The sequence below is a fragment of the Hyla sarda genome, chromosome 3, assembly GCF_029499605.1.
Source record: "Hyla sarda isolate aHylSar1 chromosome 3, aHylSar1.hap1, whole genome shotgun sequence".
Lineage (NCBI taxonomy): Eukaryota > Metazoa > Chordata > Amphibia > Anura > Hylidae > Hyla > Hyla sarda.
The window spans coordinates 28,453,572-28,474,719 of record NC_079191.1 but is presented as its reverse complement, the minus strand read 5'-3'; the positions used below and the strand labels follow the sequence as shown (position 1 = coordinate 28,474,719).

General features: G+C 45.1%; 1 protein-coding gene across 3 annotated transcripts in view; it reads right to left on the bottom strand.

Moving 5' to 3' along the window:
* Nucleotides 1-11,182: 11,182 nt before the first annotated feature.
* The window catches only part of LOC130361225 (serine/threonine-protein kinase SBK1-like), a 613,716-nt gene continuing 603,750 nt past the window's right edge, over nt 11,183-21,148 (bottom strand). For all 3 annotated transcript variants that reach the window (XM_056563972.1, XM_056563971.1, XM_056563968.1), the window contains 2 exons: nt 11,467-11,604; nt 11,183-11,257 (listed from right to left, as the gene is read on the bottom strand). In XM_056563972.1, coding sequence (XP_056419947.1) covers nt 11,591-11,604 — 14 coding nt within the window. In that variant the 3' untranslated portion in view covers nt 11,183-11,257; nt 11,467-11,590. The remainder of the gene's footprint in view (nt 11,258-11,466; nt 11,605-21,148) is intronic.

Sequence of the window (21,148 nt, the reverse complement as noted above, 5' to 3'; positions counted from 1 at the left end):
CCAAGAGGGTTTCATAACCCCTTACATTTAAAGATCAATGTTGACATTTGCATTAAGCATGTATTTAGCTACTGCTAAACTTCAAAAAATTATAGGCCCAAGGCCAGAAGCATCAGTTTCCCCCATATTAGGAGCATAGTTGTCCCCCAGATAATGAGCATAGCTGTCCCCCAGATTAGAAGCATAGTTGTCCCCCAGATTAGGCAGCATAGATGTCCCCCAGATTAGGCAGCATAGATGTCCCCCAGATTAGGAGCATACTTGTCCCCCAGATTAGGCAGCATAGTTGTCCCCCAGATTAGGAGCATAGCTGTACCCAGATTAGGAGCATAGTTGTCCCCCAGATTATGCAGCATAGATGTCCCCCAGATTAGGAGCATACTTGTCCCCCAGATTAGGCAGAATAGATGTCCCACAGATTAGGCAGCATAGATGTCCATCAGATTAGGAGCATAGTTGTCCCCCAGATTAGGAGCATAGTTGTCCCCCAGATTAGGCAGCATAGATGTCCCACAGATTAGGCAGCATAGATGTCCCCCAGATTGGGAGCATAGTTGTCCCCCAGATTAGGAGCATAGTTGTCCCCAAGATTAGGAGCATAGTTGTCCCCCAGATTAGGCAGCATAGATGTCCCCCAGATTAGGCAGCATAGTTGTCCCCCAGTCAGCGCGGGCCGGTCAGAGCCAATCAAAGGGCCGTATATGGCAAGCGGGCCTTAAAATGCCCAGGTCTGCCCCAGAGGGTTTCATAACCAACCATAAATAATTTTTGTTGTAGGAGCATGGTCAATCTACTTCGAGCCATCTGGCGTTGGTGGCTGGAAATCCTGGCTGATCCATCCCTGATTCATCTTGACAAACGTCAGTCTCTCCACATTTTTAGTGGACAGACGAGTTCGCCTTGGGGTGACTATGGCCCCGGCCACTAAACACCCGCTCTGATGGCACACTACTGGCCGGGCAGGACAGCTTTTCCAGGGCAAACTCTGCTATGTGGCCATAAATCAAGTTTGGCTGACCAGAAGTCCAGCGGATCTTCAATGGTTGTTGGCATGGCCATGTCAAGGTATGCCATCACCTGCTGGTTCAGGTCCTGCTCCATGTCTACCTGCTGCTGATGAGTTGCTTCACTATGCAGGTGAAGAAAGCTACTCATCAGCGACTGTAGACTCAAGCTGCTGCTGATTGAGCTGGTACTGCTCCTCCCACCCCTCCCCTCCCCAGCAGCCATGGCAGTGGAAGGTGAGCGCAGAGGGCCACCCGAGTCAGACCTGCGAGTGGATGGACCATGTGGCCGATAAGCATCAGCCAACTGACTACGTAGAATTTCTCTGTAGTAGGTCAGTTTGTCCTCCCTCTCAGTGGGTGTAAAAAAGGCCCCCATGTTGGGACGGTAGCAAGGGTCTAATAAGGTGGAGATCCAGAAGTCATCCTGCTGACGAATTTTGACAATTCGGTCACTACGCAAGCAACTGAGCATGCATCGTGCCATTTGCGCTAGTGACTCGGAGGGACTACCTGCCTCTATCTCCACTGCATACTGCCACAGTATGTCTGGGTCCTCTGTCTCAACTTCCTCATAACCCTCCAGCTCCTCTGGCTGCTCCTGCTCCTCCTCTCCAGTCCAAAGACTAGAAACACCGGCCATCTCATCCAACCTAAACTGTGCTCCGCTCTGCCCCTCATCATCCTCCTCCTCCAGTTCAGCCCCCACAGCACTCATGTAGCCTTGAGATGTAGGTGCAACGTCTCCATTGCCGTGACCAGCCATGGTTTCAATCATTTGTTGTAGGAAATGTAGGAGTACAATTACATCGTTCATGGCGTAATCCAGGCGACTCACAAATAATGTGGCTTCCTCAAAGGGCCTCAGCAAACGGCAGGTGTCACGTATGAGCTGCCACTGGTTCACATTGAAGTTACACAGGGGAGTACTCCTATCTGCTTGGATCATCAAGAAATCGGTGATGGCTTTTCTTTGTTCGTATAGTCTGTCCAACATATGGAGAGTGGAATCCAACGTGTGGCAACGTTACAAATAAGACTATGTTGTGGGATACCGTTCTGACGCTGCAGCTCAAGGAAGGTGTGCTTGGCGGTGTACGAGTGGCTGAAGTGCATGCACAGTTTCCTTGCCATTTTCAGGATGTTTTGCAAATGGGGTGAAGACTTGAGGAAGTGCTTGACAACCAGATTCAACACGTGTGCCATGCAGGGCGCATGTTTCACACTTCCTTGTCGCAGCACGGACACGATGTTCTTCCCATTGTCGGTCACCTTGGTTGCCATTTCCAGATTTCGTGGAGTAAGACATACTCGGATTTCTTTACGAATGAACTTTAGCAGTTCCTCCCCTGTGTGACTCCGTTCGCCAAGGCAAACCATGTGAAGAACAGCTTGACACCGCCGTGCCCTACACACATGATACGATGAAGGGCCACCGAGATTTGGACGTGCAGTGGAGGCTGAGGATACGGTGGAGGATGAGGAGGCTGCGTCACACGCTGTAACAGGACCAACTGCCTGGGAGAGAAAGCGTGGAGGAGGAAGCGGTGTGACCTGTCCAAGTTGCTGTTGTGGCTGTGCAGGAACCACATTTACCCAGTGAGCCGTAAAAGACAAGTATTGTCCCTGCCCGTAGTTACAGCTCCACACGTCGGTGCTACCGTGCACTTTTGAACACACCGACAGGCTCAAGGACTGGCCAACCTTCTCTTGTACAAACTTCCGTTCAATGTTTTTATTGAAATTTTATCGTATAACAACAATACAGTACAGGACAATTAGCGCTGAACATAGCGCCAGATGACAAAAACAAACAAAAGAAAAGTAACAACAATAATGATTGTTTGATCTCTGGACATCTCAATAAAGTTGACAATTAAAGCTCGGAAATTCAACACTGTAGGTCTGTGTTTCATTGCCTACCTTGTCAGGTGTTAAATCAAAAGAGTATCTTTTTCTTTATTATCCAATGTATGCTCTGGTCTGAATTGCTCCAGAAATTGGGTATGTTATATGCGGTAACATACCTCAGACACATCACCACTATGAAAACTTATGTGGGGAGAAAAAGTGTACCACACCTCTTTCAGAACAAATACCAGGGACAAGGGGGAGCTCTAGAGCGTTTAAATATCAACACTATTAGGAGAGGCGGACCAACTCTGCCATCTATCTGCAAAAGATTGATACCTGCCCGATCCCAATGCTATTACTTTCTCAAATGAGTAAGTGGTATTTACACTCTTGTACAAACTTATGCAGGGCTGGTACTGCCTTCTTCGCAAAGAAATTTAGGCTGGGGAGGGCCAGTAACAATGGTCCTCGCCCACCCTGGTAACGTCAGGCTGTTGCTGTTTGGTTGGTATTTGGCTGAGAATAAAAATAGGGGGGACCCTACGCGTTTTTTTTATTTTTATATTAAATTATTTATAAAAAAAAAAAAACGCATAGGGTCCCCTATGCCAACCAAATACCAACCAAACAGCAACAGCCTGACGTTACCAGGTTGGGCGAGGACCATTGTTACTGGCCCTCCCCAGCCTAAATAACGCCAGCCTGTTACCGCCTAGGCCCAGGAGCGCCATTTTTGATGCTCCGGGCCTGTTGGTACCGGCTCTTCCTGGCACCCCTGTGGCGTTGGGTACCGGGATAATAATTGGGGGTTAGCGCTAGCTGTTTTTGTGGCTAAAGCTAAGCCCGGGTTAGTAATGGACTCCATCTATAAGACAGCTTCCACTACTAAGCCTGTCAAGTAAAGTAAGGAAAAAACACAACAGGTTTAAAAAAAAATTTATTACAAAAAACACTCCCCCACAAGCCTTCATTAACCATTTTATTAAAATCAAACAAAGAAAAACGCTGGTCATCGAAGTAGTCCACCAAATCCGAAGGAGTTCACAGGATACACGGATCTGAAATAAGAAGAGAAAAAAAAAAAACACAAAAAATGGGTTAGTACATTTATTATCACCTGCTCGCACATCTCCCGCACCGCACGAATACAACTCTCAGCATGCCCTTACAGTAAGGACATGCTGGGAGTTGTAGTTGTGTGGTGCAGGAGATGTGTGGGCAAGTGACAAGCTTGTCCCCTGCTCCCAGCTGCAGGACTACAACTCCCAGCATGCTCTTACAGTAAGGACATGCTGGGAGTTGTAGTCCTGCAGCTGGGGGCAGGGGACAAGCTTGTCATTCGCCTGCACTGTACAACTACAACTCCGAGCATGTCCTTACAGTAAGGGCATGCTGGGAGTTGTAGTCCTGCAAAGAGAGACTCACAGAGAGACACACACACAAACACACACACAGTCAGAGAGACACACAACACACTCACAGACAGATACAAAGACACACACACAGTCACAAACAGCCACACACACAGAGTCACACAGTCACACACACACACATGGAGTCACACACACATAGTCACACACGCAAACACAGAGTCACACATACATAGTCACACACAGACAGAGTCACACACACACAGTCACACACAAACAGTTACACACAGACAGAGACACACAGACAGAGAGACAGACACACACACTCACCCATCCTGTGCAGCGCTCCTTCTCTCCGGGCGCCCTGCGAGTGGCGCCACTGACGGAGGGACGTCAGGCCAGCGCAACCGAAGATGTGGGAGCGGAGGCCGGGCACAGTGCAGGTGAAGGCCGGGGAATTTGGGTGTTACGGACAGGCCCAGCGGAGGTGAAAGCCGGGGGAGGGTTCGTGCTGACGGACCCCCCCCCCCCCCCCGACAGACTCCTATATCCCCTAATGTTATGTCAATGTTACGGTCGGGTCCTGTGAGTGGCTGCTGGTCCTGGCCAATCACAGGACCCAGCGGGAAATGTGAAATGACAGCAGGGGATTTTGGAGTCTGCGGCGCCGGTATATGCTATACCGCCTCCCCGCTACCGTCACTTAATAATGATGGGGACACTGATATACATCCCCCCTTGTCTCCCGCCCGCGCCGCTCAGCTCCCGCTGCTACAAGACTACAACTCCCAGCGTGTCCTCACTGTAAGGGCATGCTGGGACTTGTAGTCTTGCCACAGTTAGCAGACAGATGGGAGTTGTGTGGTGCTAGCAGGTGAGAGGGGGGGGGATGTAAATCACTGCAGTGTCCCGGTAGCGAAGTGAGGGTAGAGGGGAGAAAGTATGTCGGAGCCCGGGCGGCAGTAGCTTTTCCTGCTCCATGTTGGAGCTGGAGTAAATATAGTAAATTTTTTACGGCCGTTGCAACAGTTTATTGCGCAGCTGCGACTGTCGCAGTTAATAAATACCTGACTAAAGCAAATCCATTTTGAAAAATTTACTACGTAAGCACTAAGCAGTTGCAACAATTTTGCAACAATTATAGTAAAGAAAACCTGACTAAACCCCTTGATAAATGTCCCCCTCAGAGATCTTGGTGTGCGTTATAGAAGAAATAGAGGGCGCATGTGCTGAGGACTTGTCTGTTAAGTTGACTGTTGCTGGAGATGGCGTATCTCAGCACATGCGCCCTCCATCTTGGCAGCACATCTCCTTGTATAAAGTTTATCCTTTCAGCATGCAGGTTATACAAGAAATATCACAGCTCATATATGAAAAAAATTATTGGGGGAGATTTATCAAAGGATTTAGACTGTTTTTTCTTGTCTAAATTTGTCGCGCAGAAAGTCGCAGTCTAAATCTGTGCAACTTTTCTGCGACTTTTGCTCTAGAGGATTTTTAGAACATGATGCATGCAAGTCTATTTTAGACTGAAATGCATTGAAAAATGCATTGGTGCTGAATTTATCAAGTGCGACTTTTCAGCGACAAGTCGCATAGGCTGAAAGTATGCCGAAATGTCAGACCATATTGGAGCAGGTTTAAATATAGACTAAAGCATAGATCATGCAGTCTGTGCACAGAATTTATCAAGAGCTGTGCGCCATTTGATAAATTCGGTGCACAATAGACCAGACTAACCCTCTGTAGTTTGGTCTATATTGATGCGGGACATAGACAACTTTGATAAATCTCCCCCATTGTATTGATCTCACAGATACTAAAACAACATATGTCAACAACAAAAACTCTTCCAACACATGTCCCTGTGATAAGAAGCCCAGTTCATCCAGGAAATAAAAATAAAAATAAAATATAACCAGTTGTGGACATAAGTATTTATACCCTTTACTCCAGACTTAGTTGAAGCCCCTTTGGCAGTGATTACAGCCTCCAGTCTTCTTGGGAATGAGGCCACAAGTTTTACACCTCTGGATTTGGGGATTTATTCTCATTCTTCTCTGCAGATCTTCTCCGCCTCTGTCAGGTTGGATGGGGACCATTGGTGGAAGACATTTTTAGGTCTCTCCAGGGATGTTCCCTTGGTTTGGGGTTCTGGCTGAGACACTCAATGACATTCTGGCAGTTTTCCCTAAGCCACTCCTGTGTTGTCTTGGCTGTGTACTTAGGGTCGTTGTCTTGTTGGAAGGTGAAGCTTCAGCCCAGTCTGAGGTCCAAAGTGCTCTTGATCAAGTTTTCATTAGGAATATCTGTGCACTTGGCTCCATTCAGCTTCCTTAAACCCTCACCTGTCATCCTGTCCTCACAGAATGATGCTGCCCCTGCATCACTGTAGACATGGTATTGGGCAGGTGATGGGCAGTGCCTGATTTCGCCCAGACATAATGCAGCGCCCACCATGCTTTCACTGTAGGAATGGTATTGGACATTGACTGGTTTCTTCTATACATGATGCTGCCCCCACCATGCTTAATTGTAGGGATGGTATTGGGCTGGTAATGAGCAGTGCCTGGTTTCCTCCAGACATGATGATGCCCCCACCATGATCACTGTAGGGATGGAATTGGGCAGGTGATGGGCAGTGCCTAGTTTCCCCCAGACATAATGCTGCCCCCACCATGATCACTGTAGGGATGGTATTGGGCAGGTGATGGGGAGTGCCTGGTTTCTTCTAGACATGATGCTGCTCCCACCATGCTTCACTGTAGGGATGGTATTGGGCTGGTGATGGGCAGTGCCTGGTTTCCTCCATGATGCTGCCCCCACCATGCTTCACTGTAGGGATGATATTGGGCAGGTGATGGGCAGTGCCTGGTTTCCTCCAGACATGATGCTGCGCCCACCATGCTTTACTCTAGGCATAGTATTGGGCAGGTGATGGGCAGTGCCTGGTTTCCTCCAGACATGATGCTGCCCACCACCATGGTCACTGTAGTGATGATATTGGGCAGGTGATGGGCAGTGCCTGGTTTCCCCCAGACATGATGCTGCGCCCACCATGCTTTACTCTAGGCATAGTATTGGGCAGGTGATGGGCAGTGCCTGGTTTCCTCCAGACATGATGCTGCCCACCACCATGGTCACAGTAGTGAAGATATTGCGCAGGTGATGGGCAGTGCCTGGTTTCCTTCAGATATTATACTTAGAATTGACAGTTTAAACTTAGTTTCACCAGACCAAATGGTCTTGTTTCTCACTGCCTGAGAGTTGTTTAGGTGCTTTAAATCCAGATGGGTGTTTGTTTGTCTTGTACTGAGGAGAGGCTTCTTTTTTGTAAATTTTACCATAAAGCCCAGATTGTGGAGCCTTCTGGATGCTTCGCCCATCTGCACACAGGATCTTTGAAGCTCAGCCAGAGTGACCATAGCGTTCTTGGTCATATCTCTTACCAAAGCCCAGCTCTTACGATTACTTAGTCTGATGGGGCAGGCAGCTCTAGACAGGTGTTTCCAATATATTTTACGACACAGACTATTTTGGACTTGAGGACATTGGCTCAATAAAGAAACCTTGCACAATACTCAACTTGTATTGGTCTCCATCCAAGCGGATTGCGCCTCGTACCCCGGCATTTTTCAAGATAGCACCGCTAACCCCGCTCTTACCTACTACCATCAGCTGGAGCTTCCAGAAACTGATTCCCGGGTGGCTGCACCGCAAAACGTATAACGTTAACCCCTTAAGGACCAAGGACGTACCGGTACGTCCTTGGTCCTGCTCCCGTGATATAATGTGGGGTTAAACGGTAACCCTGCATCATATCACGGCAGGCCCGGCGTCATAGTGAAGCCGGGACCCGCCGCTAATAGCACGCAGCGCCGATCGCTGCGCCGCGTGCTATTAACCCTTTAGCCGCGCGCTCAGAGCTGAGCCGCGTGGCTAAAAGGGAAAGTGAAACCATGCCGGTTAACTCAGTGGGCTGTTCGGGATAGCTGCGGCGAAATCGCGGCATCCCGAACAACTTACAGGACAGCGGGAGGGCCCCTATCTGCATCCTATGAGAAACCAGTGATCAATGATAAAGATCAGTGTGTGCAGTGTTATAGGTCCCTATGGGAGCTATAACACTGCAAAAAAAAGTGAAAAAAAAAAGTGAATGAATATCATTTAACCCCTCCCCTATTAAAAGTTTGAATCACCCCCCTTTTCCCATAAAAAAAACACAGTGTAAATAAAAATAAACATATATGGTATCACCGCGTGCGGAAATGTCCGATTTATAAAAATATATCATTAATTAAACCGCTCGGTCAATGGCGTGCGCGCAAAGAAATTCCAAATTCCAAAATAGTGCATTTTTGGTCACTTTTTCCATCATTTAAAAATGAATAAAAAGTGAATGATCAATAAGTCCTATCAATGCAAAAATGGTACCGTTAAAAACTTCAGATCACGGCGCAAAAAATGAGCCCTCATACAGCCCCATACACGGAAAAATAAAAAAGTTATAGGGGTCAGATGACAATTTTAAACATATTAATTTTCCTGCATGTAGTTATGATTTTTTCCAGAAGTACGACAAAATCAAACCTATATAAGTAGGGTATCATTTTAATTGTATGGACCTACAGAATAAAGATAAGGTGTCATTTTTACCGAAAAATGTACTACGTAGAAACAGAAGCCCCCAAAAGTTACAAAACTGCGTTCTTTTTTCAATTTTGTCGCACAATGATTTTTTTTTCTGTTTCACCGTAGATTTTTGGGCAAAATTACTGATGTCATTACAAAGTAGAATTGGTGGCGCAAAAAATAAGCAATCATATGGATTTTTAGGTGCAAAATTGAAAGAGTTATGATTTTTTAAAGGCAAGGAGCAAAAAACGAAAATGCAAAAACGTAAAACCCCCTTGTTCTTAAGGGGTTAAAAAGCTACACACAGTGGTTGCGTCTGCCAACACAACCCGAAAAGGTGAGTATACTCCTCACCACTTTTTCTCAGTCACAACCTTTATCAGACGTACTGTCCCATGGGAAGCTCTGCCTTTTTTTCATTATTTATGATGGGAAAATGATAAAAAAAACTGCAATTTTGCAAATTCTGGGGTTTTTTGTTTTTACGCAGTGAACTTTATGGTAAAACTGATATTTTCTTTTTATTCTGTGGGTCAATACAACTAAAATGATACACATCTTTACACATGTTTCTATTATTGCACTACTTTTTTTTTTTTTAAACTCACACTTTCTTAACAAAATTAGTATCTTTGAAATTGTCCTTTTCTGACCCCTATAACTTTTTTTATTTTTTTATTTTTTTTTATACTGGGCTGTATGAGAGCAAATTTGTTGTTGTTGTTGTGATCTGTAGTTTTAACCAGTACTACATTTGTGTATATGTGACTTTTTGATCACTTTTTATATTTTTCTGGGCTGTAATGTGACATTAAATCAGCAATTTTTGACTTTGAACTCATCGTATGTGATCACCGACATGATATCTTAATAGATCTGACATTTCAGCATGCGGTGATACCAAATATTGATTTATATTTACTTTTTACTTTTTTTTTTTTTTTTTTTTTGAAAATGTCAAAAGATGGAAATTCTATTTTATTATTGGGGTTAGGGACTTATTCACTTTTATCAAAACTTTCTTAACTTTTTATTTTTTTACACTTTTTATGTCTCCACCAGAGACAATTTTTTTTGCAATTTTTAGATTGCAGATAATGATCAGTGATATGCATAGGCATAGCACTGATCGGTGTTATCTACCATCTACTCCTCTGGTCTATTTTACCCCATGATTATGGCAGTAGACCTCTGGCCACCATCTTGTCTGATCTGATCCCTGTGGTCAAGCCACGGTGATCAGATTTTGCTTTTCCCCCCATACACTCACTAGGATGCTACCTTCAGATAAAGGTCCCCAGCTTATTCCCCAACCCTCTAAACATGAATTCCCTTCAAAGGTTATGGAAAATCTGCTGAAGCCATTACACAATAGCAAGTGAAGACTTCCAAGGGAGGCGTAGCGTTCAACGGCGCTGACCAGGAGCAAGCACATCAGGTGGAATAAGGTTTATTGGATAAAATAATCTTTTATCCAATAAACCTTCTTATTTCACCTAATGTGCTTGCTCCTGGTCAGCGCCGTTGAACCCCACTCCTCCCATGGAAGTCTTCATTTGCTATTGTTTGTTTGGTCCGGGAGGCTGCAGACCGGGCTTATTGCCCATTCATGCTGACCATTGTTGTGTATGAGTCCACACAACCTCCTATGGTAAGAGTTCTTAGTTACATTGGTGGATTACCTATTGGTGGTTTTATGGTATGGAGCGCTTTTCCATTTTGTTCTAGTAAGCCACCACACATGTATTCAATGGAGCTCGTCACCTGATAAAGTGATGACAATTATGGTGAAGATAACCTTTGCTACCCTTTCCAATTTTCCACCTCATGGTCATTGTTCAAATGAAGAAAACAAATTTAAATGGGTAAGGAAATGTTTTTTTTTTTGTGTAATCACTACAGATGTCCAAACCTTCCCACCACTTTTCGCATCCACAATTTTGTAAAAACTCAATTCCAATGGGCATATTTACAATTTTCACTTGGAAGCAGCTATAAACTTACTAGTGAGTGTGTACTGGCCTCTAGATTGTATGCTCCACCAGGGCGATTTTTAAGTCACCATTTAAACTTTTGAGGTCTGAATGATCTCTACTTCAGATCCCAATGCGAGGTCAGTGCTATCGATCAAAAAGAGCATTGTGGGGTCACTGGATCCAGACAGAGATTCATCTGTGGTTTCACAAAAAATGATGCAGTCCAAATCCCCATGGTTCTCCAGCAAGATAAACTCCTCTTCTCCTTCAATGACAATGACCTCATACTCATGGTAACTCATCTGAACATCATCTTCTTCAATAACAATCTCAATGGTCTCTTCTATAATGTCCTTTACTCCCCAAGTACAGTTAAGATAGTTTAGGACAGAAGTTATGGGATTCCTGTTCTTTGGATCTAGAGAAAGAGCAGGATTTTTTGGGAATAAATGGCTGTGTAGATAGCTCAGTATCTATATGCAGGTTACTGATGCCCCTAATCATATGAAAATGTGTTACGATTCCAAATGCATTGAAACTTAAATAAAAAAGACTTCTTTATGAAAATATAAGTATTGTCACTTTCAGACAATACATATTGCTGACAGTTTTGTATTATGGACTTACCTGTTTTCTTCCCATGAGCCATGAAAACTTGACCATAGGTCCCCTTGCCTAAATTCATAAGTACTTGGAAATCATTTCATTGATCATCTGGATATTAACTTCTCTAAAATTTTCCATTGTAGCTTCAAAAATATTTTCCTAATAAAAGAACAAAAAGGAAATGAGTCATTAATAGGAGACTGTAGGAGACAACACCAATCACGTAGATTGGCAGAGAATTGCAACATTTTACAAAGGAATATTGAAACATGCCTAAGCACTGAAAATTGACTTGGATTTCTTTAAGGTGAATTTGTTCCTATAGATGACAGCTTGTAAAGATTCAGCTTTACAAGCAGAGAAGGCTGCTCTCCAGGAATTCTAAAAAAAACTCAAGAAGTGACTAGTATGCAAGAGGTCCAGTTGTCTTTTATAAGGAGAACATGTCCAAGAGCCTGAAATTCCTCCCACTTCCATAGCTTCTGGAGTGTAAATGACCCTCTTGTCATATGGAAAAAGATTTTACCTATAACTTGACCCAATATAAAGATTCTATTGTGGCTGGACAGTACATTAATAGCTAAGGTCAGAATTGATGTCAAGGAGCAGTCTATACTCTATTGTTACTAGTACTTGTGAGATGTTTGTATAACTTTGATTTTTTTCCTCCAAGTTTCCCCAATCCACTTGACTGAGCAGACATTAAAATGGCCCACATTTTAATCTTTTATTATAACAACACTTGTCCCAGATCTCCTGGTCAGTGATGATGTAGAACACAGCCTAAAGTCAGTCTAAGATTGTGGCCTACACCTGGAGCAGAGCATGACCTCTTCCCTGGCAGAGGTGGTGACATCACACGTTATTGCTGCCTACACCAGATTGGAAAGTTGTAGTCAGTAAAGGGGTAGTCAGGAGAACAAGAGAACTGGATAATAAACAAGGATAATAAGGTAGAAGGAGCAAGTGCTGAAGTATTTATAGATCAACTCAAGAGGGCATGGATATCAGTGCCATAAACATTGACTAGTAGTCCTCGACTTAAAAAGCCCACACCCCAAAAAAGTCTACATGAATTGGAAATTTGTCATATTTAGAATGATCTGCTAGTTTGGGAAAAGCTTGGTAAAAACATTTAGACTGGTTAATTGCAGACCAATTTTTCAGAAGCAATTGTAACCAATAAAAACAGGCTAACTTTTATTTTTTTTATGTCAGATCCAGCTCCAACAAATTGAATAATGTCTTTTTCTTATGGTACGATCAGCGAGATCCCGTCCGCCAGCTCTACGCATTTTTCAGAGAATAAAGTTGATCATATATTTTAGATAACTGTCAGCTGAACAATCATGCAGCTAATAGGTATCTCTGCAGATCATTACATAAACATACACACTTTGGTTTGGCATGTACTGTATTCTGAATAAAAAATTCAGGCATTGGAAAAGCCATCATCACCGACCAATCTCCCCAGACATGGGCTATCGGTGGATCCGCCATCGGGCTATCCATGTGGTTTTTGATTCAGCTTTTGTGGCATTTTTAAAATTGTGTGTTTTAAAATCACGAACATTTTAATAAAAATCCTTAAAATAGAAATCATGAAAAATCTTCAAAATCATTAAAATCTAAATCCTCAAAATATCAATCAAAATAAAAAAAAAAAAAAAAAAATGAACAATATTAAAAATATAAATCATAATAAAAAGCATTCAAATCAAAATCATTAAAATGAAAATAGAATAATCGAAATCATAATCGAAATGATTAAAATGAAAAGAAAAATCATCAAAATTAAAACAAATAAAATCAAAATTATCGAAATGAAATTAAAATAATCAAAATATAAATATAAATTTAAATCAATAAACTCAAAATCATCAATACTATAAATTAAACATTTGAAACATCAAAATTATGAAAATGCTAATCAAAATCATCAAAAAGAAAATGCAAATTGAAATAGTCAAAATTATCAAAATAAAAGTTCTCATTCAAAATCGAAATAATCAAAACTAGGGGGGGCATGATTTGGCTGCCATGCAGTATGGCCGCTTGAGAGACAAGCTCCTGCTCTAACACCGCTTATTAGCAGTCTTATTTCCTGCCTGCGACTTCAAAGACACACTGTGTGCAACAGTTACTTTCATGGCGACCATGGGCAGGAAGCGAAATGCCAAATGCGGGGGATACAAGCCATTACAGCAATTTTTCCCTGCTGGACCCGCGGCCCTCAAGCCTTCTTAAAATGGCGGCGTGCACGCACTCCACAGGCTACTGCTGCCTGCAAACAGCATATGCGGGATCGTGATCAGAGAATGCCGCAGCACAGCTCTACAGGAGCCCAGACTAAATGTGATCCACGTTGCAAGCAGTCTCTGTATTTCAATGTTCCACTGCACTGGAGCACTCCGATCTCGCCAGCTGCTGGAGGTTAGTCCTTGCCTAACATGGCGGATAGTGAGGGTGACACACCAGCTACTTCTCTTCAGCCCTCTACAGGAAATGTGGCTGGCTTAACCTCTACTCCTGACTACCCGCAGACCTGCCTGTTGAAACAGAAGCCACATTTACATGAAACGGACCCTCGGCAGCCTAATAATGATTTGTCTAATACTCTTCCCAGTGAAGAAACTGATATTTTTGCAGATAACCAGACATTTGATAGAATGGTGTCAGACACCACTTTGAAAGATATGCTCCTGCTTCTACGGATATCTCTACAATCTGACTTCTCCAGACTTGTACATCCCCTGCAATCTTTGGTGCATACATTAGAGAAAAAGATGACACATGTTGAAGTTAAAATGGCTTCCTTTGCTGCATCTCATAACGAATAGGTTAATTCTCATAATGCTCTTGATGATGAAGTGGTTACCCTGCGTGCCAAGATGGTTGACTTTGAGGACCGTAACTGCAGAAATAACGTTAAATTTCGGGGTATACATGAATCTATTCCAGGCTCGCAGCTAGCATCTTATTTACAGCAACTAACTATACATTTGTTACCTGGAGAAATACGAATTTCTGGAGAAATATGAATAGAGATGAGTGAATCGAAGTTGACGAACTCGAATTGGTTACGAATTTCATGAAAAATTCGATTCGCAACGAATGCGAATATCGCTGAGATTTGATTGCGCAAATCACTTCATTAAACTCCATTTTACAGCGTTCCAGGCTATTGGAGACCTAAGATGGCGGATCCACATGTGAGTACATGGGGCAGGGGATTATGGGAGGGCGGGAAACAGCGTTGGGAATGAAGGTAGGCGGGCTGACCCTGAATCCCATGTGAGATGCAGCTTATCAGTGTTCACTGACCCCTGTGAAGTCACAGGCCCTATAAAATCGGCGCCCATCTTGCCTCTCTTCATTTCATCTATGCACTCAGATGGAGAGGACGGGACTGCGTGTGTGAATAGCTTATACCACAGCGTTACACTGCAACTGCTAGTCACATCATCATTAGGGAAAGGCAGGAGTGCAGAGTGCTGTGCTGTTACACTGAGAAGGATCATTGATAGCTAAACCTCCTATTCACGTTATTGAGCATTGCAGCAGAGAGGGGCAGATAGCTGTCAGCTGCCTCATACAGATCTCCAAGCTGCCTGAACTTTCTGAAGCATCTTATCTCCTCATTTTTCAGCCCAATTGAGTTTATTTTTATTTGCTCCACAAATCTTCTGCAGCTCAGAATTGTGGTGACAGAGTGCAATTTAGAGTTTAATCCCTGGATTTTTTTTTTTTGTGGTGCTGCACTGTTGGGTCCTGCTGCTGTTCAGAAATACGTGATTGTTCAGTGGACTGTAGTGCATTTGTACCATTTTGTACCTGTTAATCTGTCAAGGGGCTGGCTACATACTGTGCAAGTCCAATCAATACTATTCACTGGCTGTTTTTTTTTTTTAAATAGCTTTTTCTGCGTATAGTTAAGCATATTACTGCCCTCATCAGTGCATACCGCATAGGTACATGCAAGTATTGTACCATTTAGTACCTGTTAAGCTGTCAAGGTGCTCCACACCGTCAAAGTCCAAACCGTAGTATCCACCGGCTGGTGTTTTACAAAAACACAGAGTTTTTTCTGCTAATAGTTAGGCATATTACTGCCCTCATCAGTGCATAGCGCATAGGTACATCCAAGTATTGTACCATCTGGTACCTGTTAATCTGTCAAGGGCCTACATACTGTTAGGACAGCCATAAGTAATCACCTGCTGCTGTTCTAGACAAATACTGTTTAAAGAGAAGTGTAGCGTATTGTAATACCCTCATAAATGCACTAAGTATGTCAGGCAGAGGAGTTCCAGGATGTGCACAGAGGAGTGGCAGAGGCCTAAATACTTCAAGCAGAGTTGGCAGCAGACTTGGAGCGAGTGGCAGGAGGAGTCGCAGCGAGAGGCCTGAGCTCCCTTTATCAGCCAGCGGTCGTGTCTCCACCAGCAACCCATCTGCCATCGTGGATTGGTTAACACGCTCATCCACATCATCACAAGTGACATCTGACACCCCCAGTCAATAGAGGACAGTCAGCAGCTACTGGACAACCAAGAAGGGGAGGAGACATGTGCCGCTTGCTCCGCTAGGCGGCCAAGTAGTGATGCGGAGAGTGACGTGGGAGGCGGTGTTGCAAGTGTTCAGGGTCCTGAAGCAGACACTGTTGGGGAACCTGAGGAGAACATCAGTGACGTGCACACAACTGTTGATGATGATGAAGCCGATCGCAATTGGGAGCCGGGTGCAGAAGGGGCTTCATCATCATCAGGAGAAGAGAGTTGCAGGTTGCCCTTGAGACAGCAAGCGTTAGCACGGTTGGCAGTCAGCATGGTGGCAGTAGTGGAAATTCAGGAGCCAAACGGGCCCGGGGGAGACCACCAGCCTACCTTTCCGGATAGGTAGTGGAACAGGGGTTCCTGGTGACGGCGCCAGTAGCAGTCCATTAGTGCGGACTGCGGGTGGGAAAATCAGCTACTCGGCGGTGTGGAAGTTTTTCATAAGGCATCCGGAGGAGGTTCACGTAGCCACATGCAAGATCTGTCGGCAGAAGGTGAAGCGTGGCCAGGGTCCCAATGTGGGCACGCAGCCCTGCATCAACACATGCTTCGCCACCATAAAGCGGCCTGGGAGAACCGTGGCTCCGATGTAGTGGTCCAGCCTGCTGCATCACCCAGTGGCCATCCGCTCCCTCCTTCATCCAGCCAAGGCTCCACCAACTCAGCCGAAGGGAGCTGTGTGTCAAACCCACCTTCTGTCGCTCCTGCTTCTCCCGCTTTTAGTCAGCCATTCCGCCAACAATCCATCGGCGAAGCCATGTCCAAGAGACAACAGTATGCGCCCACTCATCCAACGGCGCAGAAGTTGAATGTGCTCCTTTCCAAGTTGCTGGTGTTGCAGTCCCTCCCTTTTCAAGTGGTGGACTCTGCACCTTTCAGAGAATTGATGGCTTGTGCCGAGCCGAGGTGGAGAGTCCCAAGCCGTCATTTCTTTGCGAAGGAGGCAGTATCAGCACTGCATATGTTTGTGCAAGAGAAGGTGGGCCAGTCCTTGAGCCTGTCGGTGTGTTCAAAAGTGCACGGCAGCGCCGACGTGTGGAGCTGTAACTACGGGCAGGGACAATACTTGTCTTTTACGGCTCACTGGGTAAATGTGGTTCCTGCACAGCCACAACAGCAACTTGGAAAGGTCACACCGCTTCCTCCTCCACTCTCTCGCTCACAGGCAGTTGGTCCTGTTACAGTGTGCGACGCCGCCTCCTTATCCTCCACCGTGTCCTCGGCCTCCACTGCATGTCCAAATCTCGGTGGCCCATCATCGTACCATGTGTGTAGGGCACGGCGGTGTCATGCTGTTCTTCACATGGTTTTCCTTGGCGAACGGAGTCACACAGGGGAGGAACTGCTAAAGTTCATTCGTAAAGAAATCCGAGTATATCTTACTCCACGAAATCTGGAAATGGGAACCATGGTAACCGACAACGGGAAGAACATTGTGTCCGCGCTGCGACAAGGAAGTGTGAAACATGCTCCCTGCATGACACAAGTGTTGAATCTGGTTGCAAGCACTTCCTCAAGTCTTCACCCCATTTGCAAAACATCCTGAAAATGGCAAGGAAACTGTGCATGCACTTCAGCCACTCGTACACCGCCAAGCACACCTTCCTTGATCTGCAGCGTCAGAACGGTATCCCACAATATAGTCTTATTTGTGACGTTGCCACACGTTGGAATTCCACCCTCCATATGTTGGACAGACTATACGAACAAAGAAAAGCCATCATCGATTTCTTGATGATCCAAGCAGATAGGAGTACTCCCCTGTGTAACTTCAATGTGAACCAGTGGCCGCTACGTGACACCTGCCGTTTGCTGAGGCCCTTTGAGGAAGCCACATTATTTGTGAGTCGCCTGGATTACGCCATGAACGACGTAATTCCACTTCTACATTTCCTACAACAAATGATTGAAACCATGGCTGGTCACGGCAATGGAGATGTTGCGCCTATATCTTAAGGCTACATGAGCCCTGTGGGGGCTGAACTGGAGGAGGAGGATGATGAGGGGCAGAGCGGAGCACAGTGTAGGTTGGATGAGATGGCCGGTGTTTCTAGTCTTCGGACAGGAGAGGAGGAGCAGGAGCAGCCAGAGGAGCTGGAGGGTTATGAGGAAGTTGAGACAGAGGACCCAGACACACCGTGGCAGTATGCAGTGGAGATGGAGGCAGGTAGTCCCTCCGAGTCACTGGCGCAAATGGCACGATGCATGCTCAGTTGCTTGTGTAGTGACCCCGAATTGTCAAAAATCGTCAGTGGGAGGACTTCTGGATCTCCACATTATTATACCCTCGCTACCGTCCCAAAATGGGGGCCTTTTTTACACCCACTGAGAGGGAGGACAAACTGACCTACTACAGAGAGATTCTACGTAGTCAGTTGGCTGATGCCTATCGGCCACATGGTCCATCCACTCGCAGGTCTGACTCGGGAGGCCCTCTGCGCTCACCTTCCACTACCATGGCTGCTGGGGAGGGGAGGGGTGGGAAGAGCAGTACCAGCTCAATCAGCAGCAGCCTGAGTCTACAGTCGCTGATGAATAGCTTTCTTCACCTGCATAGTGAAGCAACTCATCAGCAGCAGGTAGACATGGAGCAGGACCTGAACCAGCAGGTGATGACATACCTTGACATGGCCATGCCAACAACCATTGAAGATCCGCTGGACTTTTGGGCAGCCAAACTTGATTTATGGCCACAACTAGCAGAGTTTGCCCTGGAAAAGCTGTCCTGCACGGCCAGTAGTGTGCCATCAGAGCGGGTGTTTAGTGCGGCCGGGGCCATAGTCACCCCAAGGCGAACTCGTCTGTCCACTAAAAATGTGGAGACACTGACGTTTGTCAAGATGAATCAGGGATGGATCAGCCAGGATTTACAGCCACCAATGCCAGATGGCTCGGAGTAGATTGACCATGCTTCTACAACAAAAATTTCTCAATTATGGTTGGTTATGAAACCCTCTTGGGCAGACCTGGGCATTGTATGGCCCGCTTGCCATTTACGGCCCTTTTATTGGCTCTGACCGGCCCGCGCTGACTGGGGGACAACTATGCTGCCTAATCTGGGGGACATCTATGCTGCCTAATCTGGGGGACAACTATGCTCCAAATCTGGGGGACAACTATGCTCCTAATCTGTGGTACATTGATGCTGCCTAATCTGGGGGACAACGATGCTCCTAATCTAGGGGACAGCTATGTTCCTAATCTGGGGGACAACTATGCTGCCTAATCTGGGGGACAAATATGCTCCTAATCTGGGGGACATCTATGCTGCCTAATCTGGGGGACATCTATGCTGCTTTATCTGGGGGACAACTATGCTCCTAATCTGGGGGACAGCTATGCTCCTAATCTGGGGGACAATTATGCTCCTAATATGGGGGAAACTGATGCTTCTGGCCTTGGGCCTATAATTTTTTGAAGTTTAGCAGTAGCTAAATACATGCTTAATGCAAATGTCAACATTGATCTTTAAATGTAAGGGGTTATGAAACCCTCTTGGGTACTGTGAATGACTGCTCCAGAATCATTCTGTGTCTTTCAGGAACTACTTGCCTCCCTGGTGCCTCAGGCCTTGGGCCTATAATTTTTTGAAGTTTAGCAGTAGCTAAATACATACTTAATGCAAATGTCAACATTGATCTTTAAATGTAAGGGGTTATGAAACCCTCTTGGGTACTGCGAATGACTGCTCCAGAATCATTCTGTGTCTTTCAGGATCTACTTGCCTCCCTGGTGCCTCAGGTCTTGGGCCTATAATTTTTTGAAGTTTAGCGGTAGCTAAATACATGCTTAATGCAAATTTCAACAATGATCGTTAAATTCTCGGCGCTCTGCCAGGGCCTTCTCCTACCCCGCAGGGGGCCGATCCGAGGACCTCACTAAACCATCCAATTGTTAGTAGAGACATGCGGTGTGTACAAGGGGCAGGGTTTTAATGAACCCTAGCTTATGACCCGCACTTAGTTGTGATTCTTCTTTCCTGGCAAAAATGATCCCTATCGCCAATGGGAGCCAGGTGTACAAGGGGCTTAATCATCATCAGGAGAAGAGAGTTGCAGGTTGCCCTTGAGTCAGCAAGGCGGTAGCATGGTTGGCAGTCAGCGTGGTGTGGCAATAGTGGAAATTCAGGAGACAAACGTGCCCGGGGGAGACCACCTGCTTCGAGGCAGCTTACCTTTCAGAGAGGTAGTGGGTTACCTGCACCTGTCGGTGAAAGATAGAGACACGCTAATCCGTTCAGTGGAGCGCTAGTGCGGCCCAGACATCTGAGGCCATAACACACCTGTTATTGCTCGATCTCGCAATTGATTGTGCAATGTAAGGGGTTATTAAAGCCTCTTGGGTACTGCTGAGGTCTACTCCTGACTGTTCCTGGTGCAATGTATGGGGTAATTAAACACTCTTGGGTAGTGTTATTTTTAAATTTACTGATAATTTTATCAGTAATAAAATTGAATTTTGCAGAATGCTAACCGTTACACAACGGAACGCTTGTTGCGTGTGATTTTTTAATGAAAATAAAATAAAAAAAATACGGAGAGGGATTAACTCTGCTTAATACTTTTTGGCGAAAAAACTCCTTTGGTGATCTGATCTTGGTGCTTGTGAGATTAGGTCCTTTGTACCCACACGGCGGGGTCCGGGACACAAATTTTGATTTAAATTTCAAATAAAAAAATAACACATTTCAATGGTCTCCTCATTCTGCAGCCAACTCCAGGCTGCGTCATTCTGGCAATATATAGAGAGCACTCGCTGTCCTAAATTTTCGTTAAAATTTTTCGTAAAAATTTTTTGTCTTTTGTATTAGGGATTGTGAAGCTTTGGTGCGTACTCATGCATCAGCCAAGTCTAGCCTGTGTCATTCAGGCAATATATGGTTTACTGATGGCGCTGCTGGGCCTGGGTCTGGGAATTTCAAATTTTCTCATAGGTAGCATCCATAAGTCTTCTTAAATTTCTACAATAGTTGTGTTTTTTTGGAGGGATTGTGAAGCCCTAGTGTGTACTCATGCATCAGCCAACTCCAGGGTGTGTCATTCATGCAACATATAGGTAGCACCCGCTGTCTTAAATATTCTTAAAATTATTTTAAAAATCCTTGTTTTTACTTTGGGATTCTGAAGCCCTGGTGTGTACTCAATGCT